The sequence below is a fragment of the Capra hircus genome, chromosome 3 (genome assembly GCF_001704415.2).
Source record: "Capra hircus breed San Clemente chromosome 3, ASM170441v1, whole genome shotgun sequence".
NCBI lineage: Eukaryota > Metazoa > Chordata > Mammalia > Artiodactyla > Bovidae > Capra > Capra hircus.
This window is the reverse complement of record NC_030810.1, coordinates 37,126,465-37,145,112: the sequence shown is the minus strand read 5'-3', so window position 1 is coordinate 37,145,112 and position 18,648 is coordinate 37,126,465. Positions and strand designations below refer to the sequence as shown.

At 38.2% G+C, this 18,648-nt stretch overlaps 1 protein-coding gene across 3 annotated transcripts in view; it reads right to left on the bottom strand.

Annotated features, from left to right (window-relative positions):
- Nucleotides 1-18,648, bottom strand: part of PATJ (PATJ, crumbs cell polarity complex component) — a 386,097-nt gene that overhangs the window by 141,621 nt on the left and 225,828 nt on the right. For all 3 annotated transcript variants that reach the window (XM_018044918.1, XM_018044920.1, XM_018044927.1), the window contains exon 29: nucleotides 2,683-2,774. In XM_018044918.1, coding sequence (XP_017900407.1) covers nucleotides 2,683-2,774 — 92 coding nt within the window. The remainder of the gene's footprint in view (nucleotides 1-2,682; nucleotides 2,775-18,648) is intronic.

The window sequence follows — 18,648 nt, the reverse complement described above, 5'->3', positions numbered from 1 at the left end:
GAACATCTTTCTTGCTTCAATTCAAGCTCCTTTTCCTTTAGACAGTCTAAAAGTAGATACAACAATAGATTGTTCAGAATCATGCCCATGTTATTTTTCTCCTTACAAAAGAAGATACAGAAAATCTTCTTAAGTTGGGGAGAGGGACTAAACTATAAGGAGTTTTATAAAACTAACTTACTATGATAGGTGCATTTGGAGAATATATGATCTGGATTGCTCAGTAAGAGTTGAAAGGAAATTTATTCTATAAAGCTTTCTGAAGCCCCACTATGTGCTAGACACAGTGATTTAATGACCATGCAAGAAAGGTTCATAAATAGATGATGTATTCTGATTATACCTGATGATGTATTCTGATTGATATTTGTAAACTGCTTAAAATCATGTCTAGTAAATAAGTATTCAGCAGCATCCTCAATCACGCTTACACCATTAACTGCTGAGCAAATTTTTTGCTTGATGCTAATCCCTTCTGAACAGTCCAAAACTGAAACTACCAGACACTAAATTAATGGGACTTTATTACTATTATTAAAATTTTACTCAGCTTTCTCTTCTGTCTTCTAAATAACTTCAAATCATTTAATCTTTCTTTCTTGAAGCAGGGAGTTCTATTTCCCAACTACTTAATTGCATTAAATGATTTCCTTTGGATCCTATTCAATTCTCTTTTTGCTCCCTTTAAAATGGGATGAGTCAGCATGAGTATAAAGGCCCCACAGATGACAAAGACATAACAATAATGTTAATCAGTAATAACATCCCTTGTGGCAGTGGCCACAAAGTGCCAAGCCCTGATGTGCAGACACTCTTGAATGCTACGTAACATCTCATGTGATCCTCACACAGCTTTAAACCAAGTTTTCAAGCTTAAATGGCTTCAACTCTTTACTTGTATGGACTTCTATTGATGGACACTTTAAATTTTTGAGTCGCTGACCTTTTCTCAAGTCTGTTCATGTTTTCATCATCTAACTAAATTTGTAGCGTCTGGCAATAGGAAGGGTAAAGGGACTGGTGTCTAACAGAACTTAAAGGTTAGTAAACCAGAGGAGACTGTCATTACACAAATGGGGAGGAGGAAGGTTTCTCCCCCTAGATACAAGAGCAACAAACCCTGGAAATCCAGAAAGTGCTAATGAACAGGATAAAAGGTCATTGCTGCTCCTGCTAAGGTGCTTCAGTTGTGTCCAACTCTGTGCGTCCCCATAGATGGCAGCCCACCAGGCTCTGCTGTCCCTGGGATTCTCCAGGCAAGAACACTGGAGTGGGTTGCCATTTCCTTCTCCAGTGCATGAAAGTGAAGAGTGAAAGTGAAATCGCTTGGTCATGTCCAACTCTTCATGACCCCATGGACTGCAGCCTACCAGGCTCCTCCATTCATGGGATTTTCCAGGCAAGAGTACTGGAGTGGGGTGCCATTGAGGTAGGACTTTTTCAGGAGCAAAGCAGCTATGCCTGTGACACTGAAGTGATGGCATGGAAGGAATATTTCAGTCATCTACACTAGTGTCCAAAACTGGCAATAAACAACCTCTTAATCCCAGCTGTCTCCTGGGAATGGATGGGTCTTACTAAAAAGTAACTACTGAGAAGAGGAAGCATAATATTAATCATCGCCATCATAAGGACAGGTAGCATTTCTTCAAGCCTTTGCTCTCTCCTTAACGTTGTGTTATTTCTAATTTTCAAAATACCACAATGAATGAGGTAAGTGCTTTATAATCCCCAGTTTATAGATAGTAACTGAGGCCCCAAAGGCAACGAAACAGAGTGATAGTTAACATACAGTTACATCCTCTAAAAATAATTCGGATTTATCTGTCATTTCAGTAATGGACTCAAACCTCATTCCATGTCTGATGGAGCGATGATGGCTCCCACCAACGAGGGGTCTCAATTCTGACTCACTTACACCAAAAGGGCTCAGTCTGATGGCAGATAAGGTGTGGGCAAATGTGGAACCCCAAATGGACCACACGACTCCAGACAGTAGAGCTCACATCTTCTCCCCTCTGTTTCTCAACTGCCCTCTTAACATGAAGCTCCTAAAACTTCCTTGGATTCTTTTTTTTTTTTTTTCCTGCCTATTTTTTGATGAAGGCATTAATGAGATAGCAAACATAGCAAATGTACCAACTGATGGTGATGGGAGGATGACAAGCTAGAATGTTCTATTATATTTAAAAAGAGGATAATCAGATCAAGAAAGAATTTTTCAAAATAGAAATACAAATATAAGCCTCAACTACCAGTTCTATCATGTGAACTGTGCATAACAAGAACCCCTCAGAATCAAAGCAATCTACACTTTTCTTGGGCTTCCATGGTGGCTCAGATGGTAAAGAGTCTGTCTGTAGTGCAGGAGACCCAGGTTTGATCCCTGCATTGGGAAGATCTCCTGGAAAAGGGAATGGCTACCCACTCTAGTATTCTTGCCTGGAGCAGAGGAACCTGGAAGGTTACAGTCCACGGTGTCACAAAGAGTTAGACATAAGACTTAGCACACGCGCTTTTCTTAAAGTGACAATTACAAAAGGAAAACATATTTTTAGAGCACAGTGACAGTCTTAAACAAACAAAAGATAAAACAGTATTGCATATTTTACGTATAAGATAAGATAATAACATCTCCAGAAGAGATCTTGAGTTTTAGGAAACCAGACATATCTGTCTTACCTGATGAAAACCAGCTTGACCTTTGGCGGGGCAGTCTTAATAATGGCAGATGCATTTTGGTGACTTCTTCCATATAGAATCTGATTGTTTATCTGTGGTGAAAAATATAAAATGCACTTGTGAAACTATAATATATATATTTCATATATATATAAACATATATATATGTTTATACATATGTATACATGTATATATATAAATGTATACATATATAAACACTTGTGTGTATACAACTGTATACATATGTATAAATGTATACATATATATATATACGTATACAAGTATATGTGATATACTTGGAATTAAACAATAAAGTTCCTTCATTTTTAAGTGGGTAGATGTAGGACTCTTTAATGCCAAAAATCTTGACATTCTTCATAGTACAGATTCAAAAACTAATTCTAAGCAGCTACTAAAATCTCCTAAATTCAGAATTTTTGGCCTTTTGGCTAAACTTGACAGTAGTAGTTGAACTAGATGCAAAAACTTTATGATAGATATTTCATTTCCTACAGCTTTTCCAGACTCCTAAGAAACGCAGAAAACAGACCAAACTGTGGTATTCATCAGAGCTCTGGAGGGCCCATTAAACATGATTCTGTAAACGTGTCAAGGTTATTACATAGCATAAATTGTGTAACTCCAGAGGATGTAAATATTACGTTCCCATTTTAAGTCAATTACTACATCAATTGCACAGAATATTTTACAGGACCCAATGAATGAGACATCTGCTCTTATCCAAGATGAGGTGGGATTTTTTAACTTCACTGAATTCATCTAAATACTATCTGAAAACATTTATATTCTAAATTTCTTCACTCCAGATTTTCCTATTGCTAAGCTATGATGACAGCTACAATCAATCTTTTATTTTATTTCAACCATTTGATAATAGCTCACACACTTCTGGCTTTTTCTCTCTTGTCTCTTCAATAAGTAGTTGGTGATCTATGTCATATTGTCTCTATTTAACTGAGGCCTTGATACCGTCTACTATTTAAGGGATAGTATAGTATACTATATAAGGGATGGTAAAAAAGGGATTTATGCTTTCTGTAATTAGCATTTAATTAGCCTGTCCTGGATGCCGCTGAACTGTTACATTTGAAGACACTTGGAAAAGGTCTCATTTTTGTTCTAACAGCTGTTGTGATAAAGTATACAGAAATTAACACTTCAAAGGATGGAATGAAGATATAACATTTTTAACTACATGAAATGAAGCTCACCCATCACCTCAAAGTGGTAAAGCTGGGCTTCATATGAAAGGCTGTTACAAAGACTGAACTTGAACCACTGCTTCATTACGTCTCTCATTTTGTCAGCTTTTATTCTTCACCAAGATAACCAGCTTCCCAGAAAACTACTGATCACACTGTCATTTCTCTGTGTCTCAGTTTCCTCTTTAAAACAAATCTAAGCATCTATTACATAAAAATATTGTGAGAATTAAATGAGATCATGTCTTTAAATTTTATTTACAGTAATCTTGGAGTGAAAAACTTGGCTTAAAGCTCAACATTCAGAAAACGAAGATCATATCATCTGGTCCCATCACTTCATGGAAAATAGATGGGGAAACAGTGGAAACAATGAGAGACTTTATTTGGGGGTGCTCCAAAATCACTCCAGATGGTGATGGCAGCCATGAAATTTAAAGATGCTTACTCCTTGGAAGGAAAGCTATGACCAACCTAGACAGCATATTAAAAAGCAGAGACATTACTTTGCCAACAAAGGTCCATCTAGTCGAGGCTATGGTTTTTCCAGTAGTCATGTATGGATGTGAGAGTTGGACTATAAAGAAAGCTGAGCACTGAAGAATTGATGCTTTTGAACTGTGGTATTGGAGAAGACTCTTGAGAGTCTCTTGGACTGCAAGGAGATCCAACCAGTCAGTTCTAAAGAAAATCAGTCCTGAATATTCATTGGAAGGACTGATGCTAAAGCTGAAACTTCAACACTTTGGCCACCTGATGCAAAGAGCTGACTCATTTGAAAAGACCCTGATGGTGGGAAAGATTGAGGGCAGGAGGAGAAGGGGACGACAGAGGATGAGATGGCTGGATGGAATCACCAACTCAATGGACATGAGTTTGGGTAGGCTCTGGGAGTTGGTGTTGGTCAGGGAGGCCTGGAGTGCTGCAGCTCACGGGATCACAAAGAGTCGGACACAACTGCATGACTGAACTAAACTGATATCCAAAGAGTTTTTAACTTTTAAGCATTAAAACTACTCACCTTTCCTGTTAAAGTGAAAGTGGCTCAGTAGTGTCCTACTCTTTGCAACCCCGTGGAGTATACAGTCCAACCCAGGCATCAAACCCAGGTCTCCCACATTGTAGTCAGATTCTTTACCAGCTGAGCCACAGGGGAAGCCCAAGAATACTGGAGTGGGTAGCCTATCCCTTCTCAAGCGGATCTTCCTGACCCAGGAATCAAACCAGGGTATCCTGTACTACAGGTGGATTCTCTACCAACTGAGCTCCCAGGGATTAAGGTTTCTGTCTTTTTCATATGACATATCTTTAAAAATACCCAAACTCTGTATGGTACTCTGATGATGGATACATGCCATCATGGTGACTTAGTGGTAAAGAATTTGTCTGCCAACGCTGGAAATACAGGAGATATAGGTTTGATCCCCGGGTCAGGAAGATCCCTGAAGGAGGAAATGGCTACGCACTCTAGTATTCTTGCCAGGATAATCCAATGGAGAGAGGAGCCTGGTGGGCAACAGTCTACAGGATTAAAGAGAGTAGGACACAACTGAACGACTGAGCACACAGCATGTAGAACATACAGGGGCTTCCCTGGTGGCTCCGTGGTAAAGAATCCGCCTGCCAATGCAGGAGCCTCAAGTTTGATCCCTGGTTCAGGAAGATCCCCGGGAGAAGGAAATGGCAACCCGCTCCAATATTCTTGCCTGGGAAATCCCACAGACAGAGGAGCCTGGCGAGCTATTGTCCATGGGGGTCACAAAAGAGTTGGACATGACTTAGCAACCAAACAACAACAACATGGAATGTCCAACACCCAGAGTGAGCACTAATGTAAACTATGAACTCTGAGTGATAACAATGGGTCAATGTAGGTTCATCAATTGTAATGTATGCACCACTCCAGAAGGGGATATTGATAATGAGGGAAGCTGTGCATGTGTGGGGGAAAGGGTTACACAGGACATCTCTTTAATCTTCCTCTCAATTTGTCTGCTCTGAAAAAATAAAAACTAAAATTTTTGAGTGCCCACCATCCATATAATATATTTTCTCCTAATACTTTCATGGTTTTATTTTTTTTATATTTACATCTTCTTACCTAACTTAGCTATTAGAAAAATAAATAAGTCATGCAGTCATTAAGAGTAATGTGAGAAAGCATGGTTAATGACATAAAAAAATATCCAAAATATATTAAGTGACAAAGCCCGGCTACAACATAGTATGTCTAGCATGATCGTCTTTTTTGCTAACTCTATTTCTTAATCTCTTTAATGGATAGTGAACTGAAAATAAGAAAGTTTAAATCACAATTTTAAATTGAGATGATGCATGGAATACGCTTGACCAGTGCCTGGCACTCTTCCCCACTGTGTCTGTAGTCTGCTTTCAGAAAGTGTTTCCTAAACCATGACCTATGCAACATTCCTGTCTTTGAACTCTGTGGCCTGCGTGTGTGCTCAGTTGCTAAGTCATATCCAACTTTTTGTGGCCCCTTGGACTGTAGCCCACCAGGCTCCTCTGCCCATGAGATTTCCCAGCGAGAATATTGGTATGGGTTGCCATTTCCTTCTCCAAGGGATCTTCAAGACCCTATATCACCGAGCCACCAGAGAAGCCCAAATTCTGTGGCACTAGGTTTAAAAAAGTTTCTCTTATTACACTTGTACTGCACCCACATGGTAAAGCTAGCCTCTGTCAGGTAGAGAGCATCAGTGCAGGCACACGACAGTAACTGAGGGTAAGAACCTGCAACCTCCTCTATGTATTCCCCAGCTTTCACACATACCTTGCATACAGTGGCGGCTCAACGAGGAGGCACTGAATCACAGATCCCTGAGTAAAAGGAATACTTCCATTACTCAACTGCTAGTATGCTGTCTCTGAGGTGGGCTCTAACCTTCAACACAATTGACGTTTAAGAAAAAAAAAAGTTGTTTTTTTTTTTAATTAGCAAAAACTTGAGCAAATAGAAAATTGAACTGTTTCATGTTTATGGATATGCCCTTTTTTTTTAGTTGCAATTCTCCATTTTGATAGAATAGAACTCATGGCACTATTATTCTAAGAAGAAAAAATCACAGCTCAAATGAAGGAACCAAGTCATTAATTTTAATTTACCTAAGCGTAAATCTGAAGTTGTATGTCTTTCATGGTGCTGTTTCTGAATATTCAGAGGCCCTGGCAGTGGAACAGCAAGGCAGCTTGCTTGCTGGCGATGTTTTTCCAGTGCCAGCAACTGTGGCATTTACTGCTAAGCCAGCTGCTCTCTGCCAATGTTCAGAGACCTCTGGAGAGACTCTGCTACTGAGTGGAAAACTGGGAACAGAATGGGAAACTGAAGATAGAGTGAAACTTGATTTTATAGGATTAAATGTAAAAGGAAAATGCAGATAGAGTGAAACTTGATTTTACAGGATTAAATGTAAAAGGAAAATGCAGATCTTTGGATAAAAAAACTCCAAGACAAAGCCTCTTTTCTGGCTTCACAAATTACATATTAGCAGTCCTCTGAGTTTCAGGAGAGGAAGATCTCTTTTGTGTTCTCTAGATCTCATTGTTTAGAAAGCAACTTCACTATGTAAATAAAAGGTATACAGCTTCCAACAACATAAGTGACCTTTATATTTCTTTATTTCTAAGGAAACACATTCCAGAGAAAATTCAATAAGTAATTAGAAAGAATATGATGGATTTTATGCAAATTAACTTTAGGTTGTCACTTACCCTATTTCTGAGAAGCTGCTGTTTTCTGTTGTTTAAACAATAGATAAAGGGCATCTTCCAAGTATAGCATAGACAGGAAAGAAAGCGTTTTACACCTCCTGGAAGGTTTTCAGGTTAATTCTAATTATTAATAGCTATCAGTCATTGAGTGCTTACTCTGTGCCAAACACTGCAAAGCTCTTGATGCACAGGTTCGCAGTTAAATCTTAGAAGGGCTGGGTGTTATGCACTTTCACCAGATGATGAAACTGGCATCCAAGAGCTTGATTTAAATATTAGTTGAAAACCCTGTATTCTTAAGGCACACCTAGAGGTCATATCATCTGTATGGTGCACATAAAACTCAGCTGATTTCTAAAGTCATCTTTGTAAAGGTATCTATTAAATAAACTCTGCGCTGGACACCTTCCATCTTAGGTCCTGGAATTTTGATATACACAAGTTAGAATTGAATCTGCCTGCCAATGCAGGGGATGCAGGTTCAATCCTTGTATCAGGAAGATTCCCTGGAGGAGGAAATAGCAACCCCCTCCAGTATTCTTACCTGGAGAATCCCATGGACAGAGATTGATGGGATATAGTCCATGGGGGCACAGAGAGTTGGACAAGACAGCAAACATGTGATACAGCACAACACAAGTCAGAATCAAGCATTTTATCACAGTGTATGAAGGTAAGGCCTGGAAACTCTGTTAGGCTTTTGAAATCCCTAATGCAGTATGTAGTTCCGTACATACTGTATGGACTGTACCTTTCTTCTTGTGTAAACAAGCTGCACCCTGAACAGTAGTATATGCTTACTACAACTTTTTCATTACAGAAATGATGATTATAGAAACATGTAACAATTATATAACATTTCATTATAGAAACATTGATCACCTTTTAAAGTTTTTTCTAAACCAAGCCAAAGAAAAACAATTAAAATATTTCATCTTTTCAGAATGTAAGTGATCATTCAGATTATCTAGAAATTGGAAAAGATATTATTTTCCATTTACTTCCAGTAAACTAAGAAGTAGAGAAACTCAGTGCTTTCCCAAAGTTTCTCCTTTAAAGAGTGACTCAATGATACATGGAAAGAATAATAAATTATTTGGATATATCTTCATCTTTGATACTATCTAATAATGGTAGAAAGAACTCTCCTTAGTACTGACTTGGTATTCCAATTCCCTCTAAATAATCTATTTATTATGTTAAAATCTGAGATGCACAACTCTTCCACTCAAGGGTAACCATATTTTAAAATCCGGGACAATCCAATTTACACATGTTGCTCCCGCTATTTATAGTGTGCCTTCTCTCAAATGTAACCCAGTTTGGATGATAAATAGTTTTTCCCACATTCATCCAGCCATGACAATTGGAAGTATATTTTATGCCACTTCATCTTGATTTCCATATTACCAAGTGAGAAAGCCAGACCAGACTGGGGATGTAGTAGAGATTTGGGGGGTTGCTGCCAGCACACAACTACTTTTCTTTAGAAGGGATGGTCATTCAACCCTTCCCATCACAAACGCCATCCATCATGATTGACAGTCAAGTTAGTACTGCTTGTCATGCCACTCCAGGCTAAAACTGGGAGACATATGACACAGGCCAGGACCATCAAGATTCTCTCCTCTGAGAGGTGTTTAAACTAAGGCTAAACCACATGCAGCAATTCTCTACTTCTCTTTTAGCCTCATGTAGCCATAATATGCCACATGGATAAAGGGATAGGAAAAGCCACCACCTTCTAAGGCCACCAGGCATCCTAATCTTCAGGTTCTAGGAGGGACACACATACCATTCCAATAAATTCCCCTTCTTTGAGTTAAATTGCCTTGAGCTAATTTCTGTTCTTTACCAGTGAAAAGTCTCTACCAATACACTATCAGGGACTTCTAATTTATAAACATTAATTTATACCTCCAAGTGTGACTCTACCTCCTAGTCTTAGACTCTTTCAGACACACAGTAATTTACCTTGGCATTCAGAAGGGGGAAAAAGGACAAAGGAAAAAGGCTTTCTGTATAAACGAGATTTTCATTCTCTTGAGCTATAATTCTGTTTTTTTCATCTGTGTTTGTCTTTCCTAATTACTGGGTGTGTGCATGTTCAATCATTCAGTCATGTCCAACTCTTTGTGACCCCATGGGCTACGTATAGCCCACCAGACTCCTCTGAACATGAAACTTTCTAGGCAAGAATACTGGAACAGGTTGCCTTTCCTATTCCAGGGGATCTTCCTGATCCAAGGACTGAACCCACGTCTCCTGTGTCTTCTGCATTGGGAGGCAGATTTTTACCACTGCATCCCCTGGGAAGCCCTCTGACTATGGACAAAAGGCCTTTCTGAAATCCTCCACAGGGTCAGTAACTTCTGTCTCAGTTCCATTATCCTTGGTCCCAGAATGACACAAATATTTTATCATAGCTCATCTTCCAAGGTTCTGAACTTCCAGCTGAATGAAATGGCATTCAGGAACAACTTAACAACAGTTCTAGACACTGAAAACAATAGCCCCAAATAAGAAACATCTGTTATTTGTAAAACTTATAAATAGCATAAAAAGCCTGAACAAACTTCTTTTTGGCCAACAAGGATATAATAGGTTTTCATTTTGATCCATATTTCCGAAACATCATGAGCTGGTTTCTGCTACTATAGCTGAGCCGGGGGAGGGGGTGGTCAAGGGGGAAGAGGGGTGGTGGTGAACAAAAAACAATGATTTAAGCTAAACTCTATTTAGATACTAGAGATGGAATACTTAATCGTAATATTTTATGTGTAACTTATAGAAGAAGTAGAATTAGGGTTAATCCAGAAACAATTCAGCAAAAATAAACAGAAATCCTTTTGTTATACTACATAAATTTTCACTTTAGTGGTCCTTAATGACATTTGTTTTAATAAAATTATTCAAAAATATCATGAAGAGATAGGTTTCAATTACTCAATTTTCCATAATTAAATTGAACATGAATATAAATTTATACTGGAGAGTAAGTAGCTCAATTAAGTCTATTCAAAAATATACCAAATTGGAAGTAAAAGGTAATCAGCTTTGATTTCTAAGCTTAGATCAGAAATATTAATTATACAAAAATTAAAATTTAGTTCAAGCAACAGGTTTGCCTGAGGTTTGAATATCATGTTAAAATATACCCTTTACCCATGCTTTTATTAAGTAGTATGATTTATTATGAATGGTAATAAATTATTATTAAAAATTGAGTTATAAGTCAAGTAACTGAAATTGCTGATGAAATCTGAGAGTCCTCCCTAACTCACTTATAAATATATTCTAGACTTTACATTTGCAAACATTATCTATACGTTAACTTTTTTCTTTAATAAACACTCTTACTGACTTTAACATAGATGTAGAAAACAAACAAATCCTAAGTGTTCATAACTTGATGGATCTTCTTATGGTTTAATTTTTGATCTAGCACTTCCACTTGTAAGAATGTATTCCCAAAAGATTAAAGACAAAGGTGTCAAAATACTTATCATGACTATAACTTATAATAGGAAAAACTAGACATTCATCAATAAAAGGTTTATTATATTTGTCTTCATACATCAATAAATGCAAAACTGTTGTCATTAAAAGGAGGTAAAGGAGAATGATACAGATCTAAATCCATTGCCATATAAGGCTAACATTATAAAGTGAATATGACCAAACACAATGTAACCTATTTGTCCCGTTATTTTTGTTTATGTAAAAGTTTCCATCCGGGTCTAAAGAAAGCTCTGTAAGTATCTCAACTGTCAATGATGATGGTATCTTTGACTGGTGGGATTTAAGGTGATAGCCAGTGTTTTTATATTGATATTTTGTAACTACTTTGTAACAATACCACTTATAAGTGCTCACAACATACAAAGCACATACACTACACATGCATATACACACGTACACACATGCCTTAGATGCATTCTTTCACACAAATCAGTAGAGAAATGCATTAACCACCTCATTTTACAGATTGAGAAATTGAGACTTACTGAGTTTTAGGAACTTGACCACAGTATTTAGAGCCAAATCTGTCTGAGTCCAAAAGCCTGTCCTATTAATAATTAGAAACCACTCCTAAAAGTATGGAGATGGGGGTAAAAGTCACAGGATAAGCAACTTTTCCTGCCTATTTTTTTAAACTTTTGATTTTGTATTGGGATATAGCCGATTGATTAACAATGCTGTGATAGTTTCAAGTGAACAGTGAAGGGACTCAGCCATATATACACACGTATCCATTCTCCCCCAAACTCCCTTCCCATCCAGGATTCAGCCGACTTCCATGTGCTATACAGTTGGTTGTTTTTTTTAATCCTAAGAAATTTTAAATCCAATTAACAGGGTCTCAAAAAATAGAAATTCCAGACCAAGAAATATTCCAATAAAAGTATAATAGATGTGTGCCATACCTATCAATTTATTCACTTATTCAACAGTCATTGTGCAAGTGATGAGGAAACAGGAATTTTCATTACCATCATCACCACAGCTGCCATGTATTGAGCATGAAGTATGTTCTAGATACCCATTCTCTGAAAGTTACTTTACTGGAATTGCTTTTACTCGGTCAGATATGGTTCTTGCACACATACACCTGGTACTCTAGTAAGTGACAGGGTCTTGGACACAGATAAATGCATTGCCATGTGATGGATGCAGGTGTAAAGCAAGAGATGATCATTTCTCCTTGCAGGTGGGTAGGTGGGTCTTGTGGAATCCTAGCAGGCCTAGGGTGAACTGAGGGGCACTAAGAACACCAGGACTGCAGAAAAGCTATTCCCGTATGTGAAAAGATACGCAGGTAGGAAACTGTAGGTCTCTTCCTAGGAACCATGCATATAGCTTTGGGGGTGGGGTATAGACTAACAGAATAGAGGTAACCAAGTCCTGTTCAAACAAGACTTTATAAAATATTTTCCCCTTCCAAAAATCTTGGTCACTAGCCCCCATGAAAAACCATCCTCACTTTCCAAATCACTGCTTTCAATTTTGCAGATGGGAGAACTGAAGGGAAGAAAGGGGAAGCGAGGCAAGAATGGAACAGGGATGATGACTGCCACCCACGTGGAAACACAGTTTCACTGGAATGAAACAGTATTTCTGAATAAATTTCACATTGATTTCTTTTCCTCAAAAGACAAAATAATACAGGTCAAGCTCTAACAACTTAATAGTTTGAGCCAAGGAACAGGTTTTAAGGACTAAGTTTAATGAACACAGTGCTGAAATAAGGTCTTTCGTGACTTCATTTAATCTGTTTCTTGTGAAGAAACACATTTGTTTACAAGGCTAAAGCATGAGAGATTTATTTTCTCTCAAATAGAACAAATTAAATTGAAGTGCTTTCTGAAGGCAAAGTATAGTAGCTTGTAGTTCACATCTCTCTAAATTTGATATACTGGGAAAATAGTAAAAGATACTCCTTTGAATCCTAACACTATAGAAAAATATTGACTTCAAGGAAGTGAGCAGAGAAATATGTTTATGTGTTGCTCTGATCCCCTAGAGGAGGGCACAACAAACCGCTCCAGTCTTCTTGCCTGGAGAATCCCACGGACAGAGGAGCCTGGCGGGCTACAGTCCGTTGGGTTGCAAAGAGCCAGACACGGCTGAAGTGACTTAGCATGCAGCACACATAGACATTCCTCTGATTCTTAGTGGTTCTATGGAAGCTGCCCTAGTTGCTATAGGCTGGTTCACTTGACCAAATGAAGTAGGTATCTGTGGCTAACTTTGTATTATCGGCAGGTCATAGAAAGGAATGCATGAATGGAGTCAAAAGTTTAATCTACTTCTAAGGGCTCATTCATATTGCAGAGGAGTCTTTCTTTCCTAGGATGCTGAGGCATTACATCCTATCTCTATTAATGTCACATAAGTGTCATATCTTTTTGTCTTTTCATACTGCTCAAGGGGTTCTCAAGGCAAGAATACTGAAGTGGTTTGCTATTCCCTACTCCAGTGGACCATATTTGGTCAGAACTCTCCACCATAACCCATCCATCTTAGGTGGCCCTACACAGCATGGCTCATTTCACTGAGTTAGACAAGGCTGTGATCCATGTGATCAGTTTGGTTAGTTTTCTGTGCTTGTGGTATTCATACTGCCTGCCCTCTGATGGATAAGGATAAGAGGCTTGGGGAAGCTTCCTGATGAGAGAGACTGACTGTGGGGAAATCTGGGTCTCATTCTGATGGGCAGGGCCATGTTAAGGAAATCTTTAATCCAATTTCCTGTTGATGTTCAGGCCTGTGTTCCCTTCCTGTTGTTTGGCCTGAGGCTGAACAATGGTAGGGGTAATGGCAACCTCCTTCAAAAGGACTTACGCCCGCACTGTTGTATTCAGTGCCCTGACCCTCCAGCAGGCCACTGTCGACCCACGCCTCCACCAGAGATTCCTGGAACTCACAGGCAAGTCTGGCTCAGTCTCCTGTGGGTACACAGCTCCTTTGTCCTGGGTCCTGGTGCTCACATGCTTTTGTTTGTGCCCTCCAAGAGTCTGTTTCCCCAGTGCTGTGGAAGCTCTATAATCAAATCCCACTAGATTCCGAAGTCAAATTCCCTAGGGGTTCTCAGTTTCTTTGCCAGATACCTAGGTTGGGAAATCTGTTTTGGGTCCTAGAGCTGTCTTAACAGTGCGAGAATTTCTTGGCAAAAATTTCTTTGGTATAATTGTTCTGTAGTTTGTGGGTCATCTGCTCGTTGGAAAAGACCCTGATGCTGGGAAAGACTGAAGGCAGGAGAAGAAGGGGATGACAGAGGTTGAGATGGTTGGATGGCATCACTGACTTGATGGACATGAGTTTTAGCAGGCTCCAGGAGTTGGTGATGGAGAGGGAGGCCTGGTATGCTGCAGTCCATGGGATTGCAAAGAGTCGGACACAACTGAGTGACTGAACTGAGTCACATAAGTAAACAGGATCTCAAGTGAACAGCGACCTGGGATTCCTTCTTCCAAGAACATCAGAACACACTAGAAGTCAAGACTCCCAAACTAGCAAGGGCCAACATAATAGCTGCTTCTTTCAGACACATGATCTGATGAGCACTTTACTCCAATAACCTATGCTACTAGAAATTTTTTCTCTTGCCTTCAAAACATTTTCATTGCTGTGTCTATCTGATAAAGAACTAGCATCCAGAATATTTCCAGAACATATAAAGAACTCCAAATTCAATTCAATTACAAAACAACAACAACAACAACAAATAATTTAAAATGAGGAAGTCACTTGAATCAACACCCCATAAAAGTTTCTGTGGAGAGAGAAAAGATAAGTGTTTGGGTAATACAAGTGTACACAACTGTCACAGTTGCATAGATAAATCCTGTGAATTTCATGTTATGTAAATTTTAGCACATATACGCATACACACATGCCTATAAAAATAATAATATTCTGAGTAGGGGTGGGTATATGAAGCTATAGTTGATACCTGAATGACAGAGTGTTAGTAATTGTTGAGTTATGTGATAGCTATACAAAATAATTTCATTATGTTATTCTGTTTACTTTGTAGATGTTAAAAAAAAAACCTTTTTTTTAAAGGGCAGAAAATATATATGGGTATACCTTCCCAGGTAACATTTCTAATACCCTTTGATTTTTAATATTCAAACTTCATAGAATCTCTATCTCTCTCAATATAATATTTTTCAGTAAATTCTTATCTTATAAAGAAAAAAAATGTATCTATACCCCTCAATACAAAGTAAAAGATTTTAAACAAAAAACTGAGGGAAAAGGTCAAAGTTTCATTTCAAGTACAGAACCACAGGGAGATGTTTTAAGCCACACACTCAGAGTTAACAAGGAGGATGTATAGCATAGATGTTGGCAGAGCTAACGGAAGCCATGGTAGTGCATATAAAGTAGCTGTGTGTTAGCAACCATAGTGTTTGGTGATTTGGAAGTAATATTAGATACTTCACATGATTAATGTTACCTATATATAATATCTTTGTATATATTACACTAGAATACTTTAGTTGTATTTTGGGAAACTGATGGGGTTGACATGTAATACATAATTTTTCCTAACAGGATGTGAAATTGGCACAAGCCTACTGCTTTGGGTGGAACAGCTGGTTTTCAGGTTGGATTACTGATTTTAGACCTACCTCTTACAAACAATGGGCTTCCCTGATAGCTCAGCTGGTAAAGAATCCACCTGCAATACAGGAGACCCCGGTTTGATTCCTGGGTTGGAAAGATCTGCTGGAGAATGAATAGGCTACTCACTCCAGTATTCTTGGGCTTCCCCTGTGGCTCAGCTGGTAAAGAATCTGCCTGCAATGCGGGAGACCTGGGTTCTATCCCTGGGTTGGGAAGATTCCCCTGAAGAAGGGAAAGGCTACACACTCTAGTATTACAGTCCATGGGGTCACAAAGAGTTGGATATGACTGAGCAACTTTCACTTCACTTACAAACTAAAATTAAAACACACATACATGACCCATGTTTGTGATGAGTTCAAGCAGGTGCTTGATATTGTTAGTAAGTCAAACCTGGAATAAGAATTTCATTAACACTTGCCTTTCGAGCTTTGTGCCTTAAGATTACATGGTCTTGAACATATGCCATTTTAAATTCTTGATCTTTTAGTTATCCTTCACGTTGCTTAAATATTGTAAATATGCAGAATGATGACTTTTTGACTCATTTTGAGAGAACATAAAGTATCTCATTCCTGAATTATGAGTAAATTTGGAACACCTCATGTGTGAGCAGTGGTTATCCTTACAGTAATCTGTGATGAAATAATGTCATAAAGGATGAGATGGTTAGAGAGCATCACTGACTCAATGGACATGAAAACTCCAGGAGATCGTGGAGGATAGGGAAGCCTGAAATGCTGCAATCCATGGGGTTACAAAAAGTCGGATCCAACTTAGCAACTGAACAACAAAGAACAATGTCATAAATCACCAGAGATTCAAAGAGCAAAATAAATAAATAAGTAATTACATAAAAAGCCTGCATGGTGACTGTAAGAAATTTTAACTGTAAGAATCCCATGGACAGAGGAGCCTGGCGGGCTACCGTCCAGAGGGTTGCAAAGAGTCAGATATGACTGAAACAACTTAGCACACAAAGCAAAATATAGAAAAAAAAAGTATGATGAGGCTGATATAAGGAAGCACTTCTCCATAACCTAAGAGCATATCTTTCCAGCCTGCATCTCAGTATGACCATGAATGGGGCTGGAAGTGAGTGGGGAAGAAATTGGTAAAAGGAGGGACCAGAAGCCTGGACAACTACCCTGATATGGGATATATGAGACCGAGGGAAAACTGCAGAAAGGAGAGTCTGGAGAATCACTGCTGAAATCCACTTATTCCTTCCTTCCTGAAATCCACTGGTACCTTTCTTCCCCTGCGTACATTCCGCTGCCTATTTTTTATAAGCTTCCACAGTAATTGAGTTCCTTTGAACATCTTCATTTTTACTTTTTTTTCCATGTCACTTTCCCTTCCTAATTTTAAGACAGTGTGGTTCACTGTAGTGATCCCACTTAAAGCTCTTGTAGAGCAATACTGAGGACTGTGAAAATAAAAATTAAATGATTGCATTCCTCCAAAAGATCAGTAAGAATATCAAGTTTTGGCCTAAATATTTCAGCAGCATAAAGATAATGATGTACGACCACATAATTCAAAAAACTTCCCCCAACCACCCAGAGACAGAAACAAAAATCCAAGAGTAGAACTCAAAGACTTCACTCCAGGAAACACAGAAAAGAACCAGGCCAAACAGTATGAGTAAGGCTTTACAGACTATTTCCTACAGCCGAAATAAAATTTTAACTCTATAATGGCACTGAGGGTGAAAGCTCTTAAATTATGAAGCATAGATGAGCTCTCAAATCAGGCAAGAACAACCTCAAAAAAAAAAAAAGATTATTTTTCTTCTTTGTTTCTTGAGAGATGGGTATAATTTCACTGACTGCAGTCTTCTTTTAATAAATTCCAAGTGGCATTAAATTTTAAGGAGATAAAAAGAGTAACAGGGTATTATATCATAAAAAATTATCTCTGATATTCTAAACTAGCACTGGGTTAATCTAGTTCAACCAAAACTACAGAATGATGAAAAATTCATGATCATCTTCCAGAATCATTATCCCACCCAGAACTAACCTTAAGAACATAGCCTTTAGAGTCTGAAAAGTCAGTGTCTTCATGTTGATTCTGCCCCTCATGTTTCAGTTTCCTTATCTGAAAAATGGGTACTAAAACAGCATCTACTTTTGTTAAAAAAAGAGAGAGAATGCTTGTAAAGACTTTAGCAAAGCCTAGCAGATTATGAATGCTCAGTGTCAACTCAATTCCCAGTATAGCTCCCCTACCTCTGATTTCTTTTAATAAACTCATCTTTTTGTAACTTAATTTGGATGTAATACAATGGATTACTTAGGGAAGATAATTAAGCAAAATACAGATAAGTATGAGTTACAATGTTTTAATGACAAGGGAGACTGCACTTGAAAGGAAGGAAAAACATACACCCCTCTGGGATCCCAGGACAATTTTATGTGTGACACTGGCCACTCAGCCAACACCACGTTCTTCTGTTGACTTTCAGAGCTATGAATTAGGCTGCATCATGCAACTTCAGCTTTGCATATGTGAAGTTATATTCAGGACTTACTTATAGTTTCTGTCGGGACGATCAACTCATTTTTAGCAGCTTTATTGAGACATAATACATATAATAAATCACATATTTAAAAAGTAAAATTTGATGTATTTTGACACTATTGCCACAATAAAAAATGTTTATCAATTTTTTTTTTTGTATTTTTAGCTCTCACAAACCTATTTCTGTTAATCAAACTGCTGGAAGAATCATTTTACTACAATTTTGAAATCCTTTACTCTTCTTTCTGGTCCTCAAACTAGTGTTTCCACAATAGGACATTTTATTCTGTGAGATCTCTTAGGGCATAATTAATGCATTAAGAAGCATACTTTAGAAAATTACATTCATCTG